Source organism: Phascolarctos cinereus, unplaced genomic scaffold, assembly GCF_003287225.1.
Source record: "Phascolarctos cinereus isolate Bilbo 61053 unplaced genomic scaffold, phaCin_HiC Scaffold_5;HRSCAF=322, whole genome shotgun sequence".
Lineage (NCBI taxonomy): Eukaryota > Metazoa > Chordata > Mammalia > Diprotodontia > Phascolarctidae > Phascolarctos > Phascolarctos cinereus.
The window spans coordinates 294,593,137-294,608,111 of NW_027555958.1; the positions used below are offsets into that span (position 1 = coordinate 294,593,137).

The window sequence follows — 14,975 nt, forward strand, 5'->3', positions numbered from 1 at the left end:
CATTTTTTTTATTAATTAATTTATTTTTAGTTTTCAACAGTTCACTTCCATAAGCTTTTGAGTTTTAAATTTTCTTATCCTCTCTCTTCACCTCCCTCCCCAAGAAGGCATGCAGTCTGATAAAGGCTCTACATATACATTAGAGTGATATTTATAATGCATACATCTGACCATGTCACTTCCCTGCTCAAGAAGTTCCAGTGGCTCCTTCTTGCCTCTAGGATAAAATACGAACTCTTTTGTTTGACATTTAAAGTTCTTCACAGTCTGTCTCCAACCTGCGTTTCCAGACTAATTTCTGAATTGGGCCCCCAAATTTGAGCTGTTCTTCCTCCTCATCTCTGCTTTTTCGAAGCCCTAGCACCACTTCCTACAGGAGGCTTCTTCTGATTCCCTCCCAGCTGCTAGTGCCCCACTCATGAAATTACTTTGTATTTATTGTGTATATTTACTTATATGTGTACAAGTGGTTTCCCCTCGTAGAAAGTAGGCTTCATAAGGGCAAGAACAATTTTAGTTTTATCTTTGTGGGTGCCCCCTCTATCCCTGCCACAAGACCCTAGCACAGTACCTGGTACACAGTCCTTGCTCATTAAATGTTTATTGATTGATTTTTGTCATTGTAGAGAATTCCTGGTATAGGAACTCCCTCCACAAACATAGATTATAAAGGGTATGATTTAATAGATAAGTCATGGAGATTTGCTTGAAGCACATAAGGGTTAATGAGGATCTCAAAATTGGTAAGCATCAGAGGCAGATTTGAACCTAGCCCAGCAGTCTATCCATTGTGTTCTGCTGCCCCCTCTCAGAATCTGAACATGCGCGTATGTAGATACACACGTGTACATATGTCATTATGTAAACATAGGCACTATGTCTAATTCTGTTTATTAGTTTCCTATTGTTCTTTTTTTATGTCCCCTGTTATTTTAAAATGAAATAGATTTTAAAATCTAAAGTAAAAACTACCCCAAAATAAAATCACTTTTTACTTAAGTCACTGAATTGATTTTTTTTTACTTTAGACCAGTCACACTGGATTAAAACATTTATTACCCATATTAGAGATATTAGACCTAGATTTCTCTAAATAAACTTTGTATGGTCTTCATACTACATTCCATCTCTCTTCACTATTCCAGATTTATCATAGGGAATCTCTCCCCACCTCATTAAAAAGAAAGGAAAAAATAATATATCAGGATCATAGCAGGAAAGCAAAAAGATCATAGCAGAATGGGCTTAGATAAAAATCGCATACTGTGTGTGTGAGGAAGGGGGCTCTTGGGGAAATAGTAGGGTTATCAGTGCATCTTTAGTTGGCAAGATCTCCAGAACAGAATGACCTCAGTGCCCTCTTATGTTTAGATCTCACCTTCTAACTTTATCCTTTCAGAGGGGTGTTGGCATCAAAAGTACTCCAGTAACAGTGGTCCTGCCAGATACCAAGGGAAAGTCTTACCTCTTCAATATCATGGACACGCCAGGTGAGCGTGCCAGTATCTGCTGACACAACTAATAGGTCATTCCTTAACCTTTTAACGTCTCAGCCACATCTTGCTTTCCTTCATGCTCTCCATTTCAAGAGTAGACAAGTTCATGCTTGGATGTCAGTCAATCAATAAACATTTATTAAATATCTAATACGTACTAGTGCTAAGTTCTGTGGATATAAAAGGAGGCAAAAGACAGTCCTGCCCTCAAGGAACTTACAGTCTAATGGGGGAAACAACATGCAAACAAATATATACAAAATAATCTATATACAGGAGTCATGGGGAGAGACTTAAAGCAGGCAGATACTACAGCAAGCTATTGCAATAATCAAGGCATGAGGTGATGAGGGGCTGCCCTAGAGTGGTTGCAGTGGCAGAGGAGAGAAGGGGGCATTTGAGAGATGATGCAAAGGTGAAATTGATAGGCCTGGGTAACACTTTGGATGTGGGGGGGTAGGGGTCTGGTAAGATACAGTGAGAAATCCAGGATGACTCTTAGGTTAAGAGAGTGAGGGACGGGAAGGATGGTGTTACCCTGTACAGTAATAGGGAAGGTAGGGAGAGTTTGTGGGTTCTGTTTTGGACATAATGTGTTAAAGATGTCTAATGAACATTCATTTCAAGATGTCTAAAAGGCAGTTAGCTATGTGAGATTGGAGGTCAGCAGAAATGTTGGGGCAAGATAAGTAGATTTGAGAATCGTCAGCTTAGAGATGGTAATTAAATCCATAGGAGCTGATGAGATGACCAAGTGAAGTAGTATAGAGGGAGAAGAGAAGAGGGCCTAGACAGAATCCTGAGGGACCTATGTTCTAGGGGGGGTGATCTGGAGGAAGATTCAACAAAAGAGATAGAAAAACCAAAAAGAAGTCAGATAGGTCGAAGGAAAGTCAGGAGAAACTGGCATTCTGAAAATCTGGAGAGAAGAGGGTATCCAGGAGTAGAGAGTGATCAACAGAGGCAAGGGCTGCAGGGAGGTCAGAGAGAATGAGCATTGAGAATAGGCCATTGGATTTGGCAACTAAGAGATTGTTAATAACTTTGGAGAGAGCAGTTTCAGTGGACATCCATCACGCTTTAAATCCCTCCTACCTAGGAAGGAATAATGAATATGTTATGTAATATGTAATAACATACATGTTATAAAGATATAACACATATTATATAGTCAATATATATATTTGTAATATTGTGTTACTATTTTACATTATATATTGTTAAATATATTATGTGTAATAATAAAGGGCCTTTTAAACAGCTCCTTTGGCTGACCAGTTCCAGGCATCCCATGTCACCCTTGTTTCTATTCCAGTGCCATATAGTTGAAGGAAACCATGACTTCCCTAGTAGGTTTTCCCTCTCGATCTAGGGCAGGGGTGGGGAACCTGTGGCCTTGAGGCCCCATGTGAGCCTCCAGGTCCTCAAGTTCAGCCCTTAGACTGAATCCAAACTTCACAGAGCAAATCCCCTTAATAAAAGGATTTGTTCTGTAAAACGTGGATTCAGTCAGAAGGCCATATCCAAGGAGACCTAGAAGGCTACATGTTGCCTCAAGGCTGCAGGTTCCATACCTCTGATTTAGGGTATCCCTAGATCAGAATTATAACCCAGCCGTCCCCTACTTTTTAATTCTACTTCTTCCCCCTCCAGAGCACTGGTACTGCTCATGACCCCCTCCCGCCCCTGTCTTTCTCCTGAATTCTGAACTGTCCCTTGACACCTCCTGGGCCAAGAAAATGTGTTTGTTATAGAAAAATAGGCTATCAGAACTGAGAGATAATCTAGTCCAATTCCCAAATGAGGCAGACAAGGCCCAGGGGGGCAGTGACTTTTCCAAGGTCAAACAATAATTAGTGGAAGAGCAAGATATAAAGTTCATACTGTCTCCTATCCCCTTTTCAAAGGATTTTTTCTCTGCTTTCTAGAGCCACTATCTGCTAGTTGAATAAATGTATTTGTATTAATCTGTTAGTGGGTACAAATGTGTATCCCTTCTTACCTAATAAGGGCTTTTGTAGAAGAGGATTAACTCAGTTTGTCTTATCAATGGGAATTTCAGAATTGTGTGAGACTTTGGGTTGGAGGAACGTGAGGAGGTGTTACAGGTCTGGAGGTTGTCTATAGTTGCAGTAACCGGGCTGAAGTAAGAGAGCCAGAGACTTTCGTTTGAGCCATTGCAGGCAGGTAAGAGTACCAGTGCATTAAGCTGTACCCACGGACTGCCCTTTCTGCATGCTTGGTTTTTTTTCAGGACATGTGAATTTTTCTGATGAAGTAACAGCTGGCTTACGCATCTCCGATGGGGTAGTGCTTTTCATTGACGCAGCTGAGGGGGTGAGCATTTGCTTTTGTGAGATATTGGACAATATTTTGTTAACCCCCTTCCTTGTAATTGCTGCAAATAATTCCCAGAACAAAAGAACAAGAAAGGTTCAGAAGTTTTGGTGATTAGTTTAAGGTAGTTGTGTGATTAAATTTAGTTTTGCTCTGATTTAAGGACAGTGAATCAAATTCAGCATCCGTTCTTAAAAGGTGTGTAATCACTCCTTTTCCTTGGTAGAGCTGATCAGTGGAATTCAACACGATTTGGGAAATGAAGAGATAACATTGTAATCTGGAGGGAGGGGGCAGGTATAAATGTATTTTAAATATTTGCTCTAAATTAATGATTTTATTGAGTTAGTGGTAGGAGTTAGAAAGATCTGCTGAGAAAGAATATGATGGTTGGGTGGACAAATTCAAGGTTCCACAGGCCCTTGTCGGGTAGTCAGAAAGCCGCACCAATATTTATAGTTTCCTCACTTATGTGCCATTGGTGAGCTGGCCAGTAGGGGGAGCTATTAGTTCTTACCCAGATAATCCTGCTTCTTCAAGGTAATAATAACAAAAACTAGCGTTTTTATAATGCTTTAAAGTTTGCATAGTTCTTTACAAATGGTGCTTCCTTTTGGCTAATCACAGGTCTTGGCTTACCAATTCCAAGAATAAGTGAGGGAGCTTGTCTGCTGTCTAAACCCTCATTCCTGCTTTGCCCATGTTAAAAGATAGGGCCCTTTGCAGCCATGCTGTGGGGCTTTCATGGCTTCTCCTCCATTCTGTAAGCCTGGTGTTCCTTAGGTGATGCTGAATACTGAACGGCTGATCAAGCACGCGGTGCAGGAGAGGCTGGCCGTCACTGTGTGCATCAACAAGATTGACCGGCTGATTCTAGAGCTAAAGCTTCCCCCAACAGATGCCTATTACAAGCTGCGCCACATTGTGGATGAAGTCAATGGATTAATCAGGTATGGGGGAGGCCATTTAGAGTGTGCTTTCCTTCTTCAGTACTATTGAGTTTTTTAGAGATTGTAACCCTGAGGGCCCGAGGTTGTGGTTTGGGAAGACTGGATGGAGGTGAATTGTTGTGATGTCAAGGAATAGAGTTTCCTGGGGTCAGAACCCAAGAGGCCCAAAGTGATGAAGTGACTGCCCAAGGCAACACAGGTAGTAGTAAGAAGCATCAGGATAATTTGGCCTAGGTAAAAGAGGGACAGAGATTGATGGGATTTAATAACTGAGTTGGTGTGTTTGACATAGACAGAAATGCTGCTGCTGACCCACCATTGACAAGATGTGTGCTCTGAGGTTTTTTTTCTAGTGAGATCAAGGCTAGGGACATAGGCTGTGGCCATAAAAGGATCGAACCATAAACTTGGTCTCTCGTCACTGCTAATAAGCCAAATGACCTAACTGCCTCAGACCTTCAGGAAAAGGATTATTAAATAAGTGGCAGCAAGTAGCTATCCTTGTTTTCACTATAAATGGACCTAACTCCAAACTGCACAGGTTCAGAAAGAATTTCCCAACAAAGCATTGGAAAGCCTGTGATGTATTGCATAGTATAGAGAGTCAGCATTCTACACAGTTGGAGTCAGGAAAGACTGGGTTTGGAGTATGCCTTTGGCATTTAATAGATGTGTGATCCTGGGCAAGTCATTTAACTTTCTGAGCTGCTTTCTAATCTGTAAAATGGAGATTGTAATAATAGCACCTGACTCACAGCATTGTTGTGAGACTTAGATGAAATCATGTGTGTAAAGGACTTTTGCAAACCTGAAAGGGCTATGAAAATGTCAGCTGCTTGCACGAGCTGCATGAAAGCTTTATGAAGCCGCAGCTGCAGCTGGTGCTACTGATGTTACCATCACTCCTACCATCTACCACGGTCAGTGGGGTAGGTGCAATCTTGTGTGAAAACAGAGAAATAGACAGAATGATCTTTTGGGGTCTCTGCCAGCCCTAGGGTTCCATAAAACAGCCGTCCAGATCCATCTGTAAAGATATTTTGTCCCTTAGAGTTCTTCCACTTTACGGAATTGAGGGTAGTGTCTGAGCAGCACACAAGACTGCTTCTAGGAGTCTTTTGGTTTCTTAGCCCCCTCTTTTGTAGTTTCTGTTGCTTTATAATGTAGTCTGTCTGTTCCTCTTCACTTATCCCGCCTTGTAGCTGTGAAATCTTCTCTAATCCGACAAGCATTTATTAAGTTAAGTACTTGCTCTGTGCCAAGCACTGGGATTACAGAGACAAAACATGAGCAGTCCCTGCCCCTGAGGAGTCAGCGTGCTCCTTGGGAGAGGGGAAGGACGAGGGATGTTGGGGAACTGCAGCATATTAACTGATTAGTAAATGCACGGTTATTTGAGGACGAGTTGAGCACCCACAACTAAGGGTACCAGGAGAGGAATCCAGAAAGAGATGACACATGCTGAGCTTTGGATGTGAGGAGGAGGCAGCTCATGATTCCAGTACAGAAGATGGAAAGCCTGGGATGAGGCCCAGAAGATGGCTGAGTGCTGAGCTCAGGAAGCCATGCGGGCCACTTTGCCTGTGATGGAGAATGGCGAGGGAAGCAAAGACAAACTGGGCCAGATTGTGAAGGACTTTAAGTGCCGAGCTAAGTTTGTGTTTTATCCTAGAGGCTGAAGGGCACTGCTCACAGTTCTGGGGCCGAGGAGTGACATGGTCAGACTTGTGCTTTAGGAAAGTGATTCTGCCAGCTGTGTGAGAGATGGATAGGAGAGGAGGAATTAAGAGGCAGCATGTCTGAGGTTTGCCACATACTTTTTCTACAGGAATTCATTCAACACATTGACTAAGTGTCTACTGTGTATGGCATCCTGTTGCTAGGGAGATAAGAAGTTTAGATAGCCATTGTTCATGTTCTCATGGAAGTTGAAGTCTAATGGGATTTTATATACCCACAACCAACTTTCGTAATCCATGAGAAGTACCTATGAGGGTTCAAAATGCTTGTGCAAGCCAGGATGCTAAGGTTATTATCCATAAGGAAATGCACAGGATGGAGGTGAGAAGAGCTTGGCTACAACAAAGTAGAGGTAGAGGGCAGTAGTATCACCCTGGGTAGGCCACTTTGTCTTTTAGCCTCCTCTTCCTCATCTTTAAGAAGAGGATAATGGTACCTAGAGAACCTGCCTCACAGGCATGTTATGTGGGTCAAAATGAGATTTGGCAGTCAACAAACATTTGTTAAGCACTTAATATGTGCCAAGCCCCTTGCTAATTTTTGGAGATACAAAGAAAAGTCCCTGCCCTCGAGGAATTTGCATTTCAATGGTGGAGATAATCTGTACATATGTAGGAATTTATAAAGATATATATCGAATAGATGGAAGGTAACCTTAGACAGGAAGGCTAGTCTGTTGGCTGAGGGAACACAGAAAGGCCTCCTACAGAAGGTGGCACTTGTGCTGAGTCTCCAAGGAAGCCAGGGATTCTACGGAAGCATTCCAGGCATGAGGCCAGCCAGCACAAACATATCAAGACTATAGATAGAACATCCTGTGTCAGGAACAGTAGATAGGCTAATGTGGCTGGGTTACAGAGCACGTGAATGGGGAGTAATGTAGAAGACTGGAGACATTACAAGAGCTTGAAATATTCGATTCTAGAGGTAAGTGGGAACCACTGGAGTTTACTGAGTAGGGCTTGGTGATGTGGTCAGCCTTGTTCTTTAGCAAACCACTTTAGCAGCTGTGTGGAGGTTGATTTAGAGCAGGGGAAAAGCTAAGGCAGGGAGGACCAATTTAGGAGACCATTGTGTATATGAGAGGTGATAAGGACCTGAACTAAGGTGGTCACTGAGAGAAAGAGAACAGGTCAGATGCAAAGAGATGTGGTGGAGGAAGAAAACAAGATTTGGCAGTGAATTAGATATTTGGGGTAGAAGAGAGTAAGGTGTCAAGGATGGCACTGAGGTTGTGAACCTGAGTCACCAGGAGAATGATGGTGCCCTCAGCTACATGAGGAGGTTCAGAAGAGAGCAGGTTCTAGTGTAAAGCGTCCAATAGGCAGTTGGTGATGATGAACTGGAGTTCAGGAGGGAAACTAAAGCCAAATATGTAGAACAAGGAGTCCTCTGCATAGAGGTGATAATTGAAGCAATGGAAACTGATGGGATCACCAAGTAAGAGTATATAGAAAGAAAAGAGGTGGGTCCAGTCAGAGCCATGAGGTTTACCTCCAGTTAGGGGATGTGGTATAGAAGATGAACCAGCAAAGGAAACTGACAAGTAGCAGTCACACAGGTAGGAGGAGAACCAAGAGAGCAATGTCATGAAAACCCAGAGAGGAGAAAGTGGTCAACAGTATCAGATATTGCAGAGAGCTCACAAGGGAGGAGGATTCGGGAGAAACCATTAGATCTGGCAGTTTAAAAGTTCTTGGTAAATATGGAGAGCAAACTTTCAGCTAAGTGAGGAAGTCAGAAGTCAGATTGCAGAGGGTTCAGAAGAGAGTGAGAGGAAAGGCAGCATAGATGCAGCCAGTTGGCTTTTTCTAAGAAGATTAGCTGAGAAAAGGAGAGAAATGGGGGAGAACTAGTGGGGAGGGCAGCATCTGGGGAAGGTTTTTTTAAGGATAAGGAGACTTGAGCGTGATTGCAAACAACAGGAAAGGAATCAATAGATATGGAGAGATTAAAAATTAGAGTAGGGATGATGGAGCAATGTACTAGAGATAGGTTGGAGGGCATATGGAGAGGGCTTGGCCTTGGTGAAAAGAATCACCTCTTCATCAGAGACACCAGTGATCAGTTGGGGATGATGTCAGCAGGATGTGTGATGAGGAAGAAGGGAGAAGAGAGAGCTTTCTGCTAATCACTTTGATGTTTTGTGAAGTATAAGGTAAGATTCTTGGCTGAAAAGGTGGGGGAATGGCTTGTTGTGGGGGGATTTGAGGAGAGAAGAGAAGGTTTGGAACAGCCACTGAGGTCAGTGGGATAGAGAATCAATTAGGTAGGAACAGGAGGGTTGCTTTGTTGTAGTGACTGCACAGTTGACATAATATGAACTGATAAAACTCATTCTGAGGTAAGACTGGGAAAATAGAGTGGCACCAGATTAGAGGGTCTTGAATGCCAGGCTAATAAAGAGTTTAAGATTTACTTAGTATGGAAGAAGGAACTTTTGGTGGATTTTGAACAGAGATGTATATTCTAGAGAGATTTGTCTGGCAGCGTTGTAAAGGATGGGTTGGTATGCAGAGAGAAGGCAAGCTTAAAACCCTGGGAGGATGAAACTTCAGGAGTAGAACAGTAATGAGAATCTGTATTAGGGTAGTGGCAAGGGGATGCAAAAAGAATTAATAGACTATTAGGACTTGGTGTCTGATGGACTTGGCAAGGGACCGGGAAAGTCCTTAGATAAAGCTGTACTTTGCTCAAGTACAGTGCTCAGGAGGCAGAGGGGCCATCTCCAGTCATCCTGATCTGTGTCTTGCCACTGCACCCAGACGGCTCCAGAGGAGAGAGTGAGGCTTGTTTAAATCCAGTTCACTTGCAAGTCATGACATCACCTTCCTGATGTCATGGTCCTCACTGAGAGCAAAGGACCAACTCTGCTCCAACCAACTCAGCATTTCTCAGACTCTAAATCTATGATTCTATGTCAGGACAGAGGGAGGAAAGCCTGACTCATAGTCCTAAGCTGAAACCATAGGAAAACAGATTCACCGTAAAGACACTGCATTAAAACAATAAAACAGAATGGTACTGCATAGTAGGGAGAATTTTTCAGCAGATGATAACCTACAAGGAAAACGTGTTTGCATTAGTGACTATTCCCAAGTGTATTAGTCTAATTGCTATTTCTCTAAAATTCATTCATTTCTTGGCACAGTTGATTTGTTCTGTACTGCAAAATCTTTGTCTTTGGTCTCTGGTTTGCCCCTTGTCAGTCCCGTGCAGTTAACTTTTCCCAAGATTATATATAATATTACCAACTCTGGGAAGTCAGCTTGTTAATGAGAGTTAGGAAACGGCTCCATCGTATCAGTCTCTTGGACCAAGCTATTGGCGATGCTGAGCCTATTATGTAAGCATGTTTAGGCGATTGGATTGTGTGATGATACTCCCACACACACAGCTACATGCTGTGTGTCAGTACTATCCCATCATCCAAGTGTCCATACCAGCTTGTCATTCTGTTTGTGGCCATCTCTGTTTCAGCATGTATTCCACCGATGAGAACCTGATCCTCTCTCCGCTTCTGGGCAATGTCTGTTTTTCCAGCTCCCAATACAGCATCTGTTTCACACTGGGCTCCTTTGCCAAGATCTATGCTGACACTTTTGGTAAGCTGTCTGTCTTTTTTACTTCAACAGAGTTTCTCATTCTGAATGGATGGGATTGTGGCATCCCGCCAGAATCTTCCGTGGGAGCCTTTTTCTGACTTTTACTGTATTTTGAATACTCTTTTCCTTCCCCAGGCCACTTCTTAGAATCAAGTGGATTATGAATACTAAAGAAGTATAAATGATAGGAAAAAGATAAAGAAAAAAGTGAATTACTCTTTAGCATGAAAACTCCTGGTAGAGTGCATACCCTGAAGCCAGGAATGCCTTAAGCCAACAAAGTACTTTGGGGCACATTATTTAGATGTGAAGCATCTATTACCATTGGCCTTCCTAGCAGTTCAGTTCAGTTTGCCAAGGGTCCTGAGAGAGCTAGGTAAAAGGACTCTGTATTAGCTTTGCAGTGGGTGTGTATAACCCTCTTTCTGGCTATGCTTAGTTGAACTGTTATGTCGGCTTTTTGGCTTCTCAAGAGCTCCTGCCTCAGCTTCCCAAATTGAGAGTCCCTGTAGCTTTCTTATCCAAGCCTCCTTGGTTCCCTAAGCTTCTCAGTATTTATTCTCAATATTTATATATTTATTCTGGTGAAAGAATAAGAAGATATAGTCTAAGTTTGAACCCACTTTCCCTAGACTCTGTATAGACTAGTGGGGAGAGTCTGTTACAGACTGCTGGTCTGAACAATTGGTTTTATACCAACTGTTCTTATTATTACACCTCAGTAAATGCTCCTTTCTAAAAGCTGAAAAGAGAAAGACGAATGGGGATGTCAGACCTCGTTGGAGAAGGGCTTTTCAAGCATAGACTGACTGATGTGGGAAGCTAGTATCAGACTAAGACCTACTAATGTAGACAGTACGACCCTATTACAGTGGTGGAGCATAGGTAACATGTGAAGCAGATTCATGGGAATCCTTTCTGCAGCTGTAATGTAGCTGTATGATAGTAACTCCTAGTTGGACATCTTTGAGACATAGGAGAGACAAATTCCTATCTTCCGACTCAGTGTTAGTGCAGGAAAGTGTCATCATGGAAAACACAGGAGAGGAATAGACCAGCAGCATTTAGTTTTGTCACTGTCACTGTACACGTTTGTAGCAGTAGCCATGATCTGTTCTAGGCCCTGGCGATACAGAGAGAGAGAGGAGACATGGAAGACACAATGCCAGCCCTCAGGGAATTTGGAGATGTATTAGGGAGAGAGGACATAAGCACAAGGGATGAATAACAATTCAGACAGCGGAAACTAAGAGCCAAAGCGTGGTATCAGCACTAATAACTAGTGAGTGGCCCAGAAGTTCAGAGGAGGGAGTAAGCCCCAAAGTTCGGTTTGGATTGGACTTGGAAGAAAGCTAAGGACTCAGATAAGTAGAGAATAGGGAGGGCATTGCAGGTGTGGAGAACAGGCAGGGAGCTAGGAATGTGCGCGGCACAGGTAACGATGATTAGATCAATGTGGCGAGCACAGAAAATTCTGTAGATGAGCAGTGGGGTCACCATAGTCAAGGGTCAAATGTGGGCCTTAAGCATCAAGCTGAGGAGTTGGAACTTTATCCTGTAGGCCGTGGGAAGCCATGGAGGGTTTTTGAGTGGGGAACCTGCGTGTGCAAGTGGAGTTTGGAGCGGATTACTGTGGCATTTGTGGATATTATATAGATTGACAAACATTAGTTAAGCTAGCCACCATACTTGGCGTTAGGAATACAAATACAAACAGGAAAGCTTACAGTCTATTGGAGAACATGAAATGATCAGATAAGTAAATACAAGATATATTGAAATTGGCAGGAAGGAAGTAGGATTAACAGCTATGAGAATCAGACATACAGGTGTGGGGGGAAGAGGCTGGAGACTAGATAGCAAGCTCGTGCAGTGGTCCAGGTGTGAGAGAATAAGTGTGATGACTAGAGCAGTACCTTTGGGGATAGAATGGTGTTGGATGAAGTGGATGTAGCCTCTGAGGAGTATTCCAGGATCAACAGGACGTGGTGACTAGAACTAAATGGGGGGAGGAGGAGGGGAAGAGTGATAAGGGATGTTTATCTTGTGACCACAAAAACGGTGGAATCCCTAACAAAAATAGATGGAGCTGGTTTGGGGGACAAGGGAATAGAAGAAGAAGAATTATTTTGATTTTAGATTTATTAAGTCTGAAGTGACCAAAAAGGTACCCATGTAAAGGAAGTTCTAGAGATGCCAATGTAACAGCAGAATCTCCCAGAACCCCTGAATCTCAGCTTGTTGTTTGACCCAGTGGGAGACTCAGCTGGATTGGGACTGAATCCAGTCTTAGAAAGGCTGAGTTGTTCAGTCTGTCTTGGTCAGGATCAGTGTTTATAGCCCAGCCAGAAAAAACTCTTTTTTGGGGGGGGGGGGAAGTGGAGATGAAATGTCCCAGACTCCAGACGAGATATTCGGTGTTTTTTCTTGGGCACTATAAGGTCCTGTATGCCCACAGAGTCAGGGTGGAGGGACAGCAGAAGTGAGGTGGGCCCAGGCAGGCTGCAGCTGTAGGGTTGCTAAAACTGGCAGCAGCCCAGAGCTTCCCCATGGATCACAGAGAAACGAGAGGGAGGGATGGGGTATCAGTGCTAGCAGAAAACCCTGTGCAAGAAAGTCAGAAGAAGCATCAGTCATCTTTTCCTTCAAGCACCACTAAACGCTGAGACTAGAGAGTGTGAGGGAGACAGAGAGTTGTGTTTTGGTCTCAAATGGTCTCATTGACTTAGTTTTGCTTATTTTTATTCTCAGTTTAACAAATACCACATAAAATGGGTAGTTCTGTGTGCATAGTAGAACAGAAAAAGAAGATTGTACATGAAGCCACTGATTCTGTTATGCACAGCTTGCTTTAATTTTTAAGTACATAATAAACTCAACTTCCAGCTTTCCACACTGTCGTGCTTTGTCTACTTCTTTGTGGCCTTCTGTCTGTTCTCTTCTCTATATCTTTTAAAAAGAAGCCCCAGCAGCCCTCTTTTCTCTTCTGCTTTTTTTTCTACTGCCCTTTTCTTATGTCCCATTACCCTCCCTTCACCCCCAATGGAGGGGGGAAAAAGAAAAGAAAAAAGGAAAACAACACATGTGTTGTTTAACATATTTTTAACAAATATGTATAGTCAAGGAAAACAAATTCCCATGTTGACTATGCCTAAAAATGTGTGTCTTATTCTGCCTCTTACTCACTGTCTTGGAGTGGTTGCTTCTTTCTGTCTGTCTTTTCCACATGTACCCCTGTTCTAAATCTTTTAAACCTGGAAAGAAGTTTATTGATGCTTTTATTTAGGAGCCATTGGTGATAATTTAAAGGATTCACACAATCACTACAAGCAGAAAGTGGATTATCATTTTTGTCTTGTCATATAGGTGACATCAATTACCAAGAATTTGCCAAGAGGCTATGGGGTGACATTTACTTCAATCCTAAAACGTAAGTGGCCTGAAGAATTTCCCTTTCCTCAGGGGGTGGTCTGCTTTCCCGCTGAGGCTTTGTCCCAGTCATTGAGGACATGGAGGAAGAGAGCTCATAAAGATTAAATCCAAAGCATTCAATGGCATAAACTGCTCCTCTTCTCCTTCTTAAATGAGATTGGCTTCATTGTCTGTAACCAGGGAGACGATGTGTCTTTATGTCAGCAAGCACTTGCTATGTGCCAGGCACCGTGCTAAGCACAAGGTAGCAGAAAGAAAGACAATCCGTGTCCTCAAGAAACTTAGATTTCAACAGGGAAAACAGCACATAAAAGGAAACTGAGAAACGGGGGATTGGAGGCAGGAGATTTGGGTACCCACCGAAGGGGCATGGTAGAGAAAGCCTGGAGCATCAGCAACGAAGACATGGCCAGGCCGGGCTGGGCTGAGCATCCTCCTATAAGTGGAGGTTCTGAGAGCAACTAGCCAGTCAGGAGGAGGCCACTGCCAGTGTGTGAAGAGGTCCCAGGGTAGCCCCAGAAGGTAAATCCCTTAGGAATTCTCCTCTGACAGTTTCTACTTTCTTCTCTCATGTCCTGACTGGCTTCAAAGTCCCTTGGATGATAGGCGCTCTGTCCTCCAGAGGTATCCACAGCTCTCTTTTCTCTCACCCTTTAGGCGGAAGTTTACCAAAAAGGCCCCAACCAGCAGCTCCCAGCGGAGCTTTGTGGAGTTTGTCTTAGAGCCACTTTATAAGATCTTAGCTCAGGTGAGTGGAGGGGGATATGTCGTTTTGTCCTCCCACATCTTCACATCCCTTTCCTGCTCAGGTCTGCTGTGCTCTTCTGAGCTGAAGAAGCACAGCCGTGGTGAGTGGCTTCCTCCATCCCTAAATCCATCCTACTGAGTGTTACCATTTATTAGGATTTCTTTTGAGCAACTGTTGAGCACTGATGTGTGCTAGGTTCCATTGGATGGGAAGGAAAGATGAAGTGGAGTACAAAGGAACAGTCCTTTAGGGGAGGCCAATCCCCCGGGGATGCCTTGAGAATTCAATTCAGCCAATAGTAATCGACCACCAGCTATTTGTGCTGGGAAAGTGTGTGAAAAATGAGAAAAGCATGTGACAGTTGTTCCTGTCTTCAAGCAGCTTGTGATCCAATTGAAAACAGAATTACTTATCAACAGATGCTAAATAGCATAATTGAAACTCATTACAGGGGCTGAGGAAGACCCAGAATGAAGTGGGGTGAAGTTAGACAAAGCTTCATAGAAGAAAGCTTCAATAATACTTGCTGAATAGATATTTTTTTCTCTTCTGGGATATGTCACACTAGAATCAATGAATTAGTTCACAAACTTTTCAAAATAAATGTTCATTAATATCATTTTTTATATCATTTCTATTCCTTGACATGTAAATGGGAAGTATATAA

General features: G+C 43.0%; 1 protein-coding gene across 2 annotated transcripts in view; it reads left to right on the top strand.

The window, feature by feature from the left end:
- Window positions 1–14,975, top strand: part of EFTUD2 (elongation factor Tu GTP binding domain containing 2) — a 45,203-nt gene that overhangs the window by 18,683 nt on the left and 11,545 nt on the right. For both annotated transcript variants that reach the window (XM_020997664.2, XM_078155962.1), the window contains exons 8-13: window positions 1,400–1,490; window positions 3,751–3,833; window positions 4,617–4,783; window positions 10,004–10,128; window positions 13,495–13,558; window positions 14,218–14,308. In XM_020997664.2, the coding sequence (XP_020853323.1) occupies window positions 1,400–1,490; window positions 3,751–3,833; window positions 4,617–4,783; window positions 10,004–10,128; window positions 13,495–13,558; window positions 14,218–14,308 (621 nt within the window). The remainder of the gene's footprint in view (window positions 1–1,399; window positions 1,491–3,750; window positions 3,834–4,616; window positions 4,784–10,003; window positions 10,129–13,494; window positions 13,559–14,217; window positions 14,309–14,975) is intronic.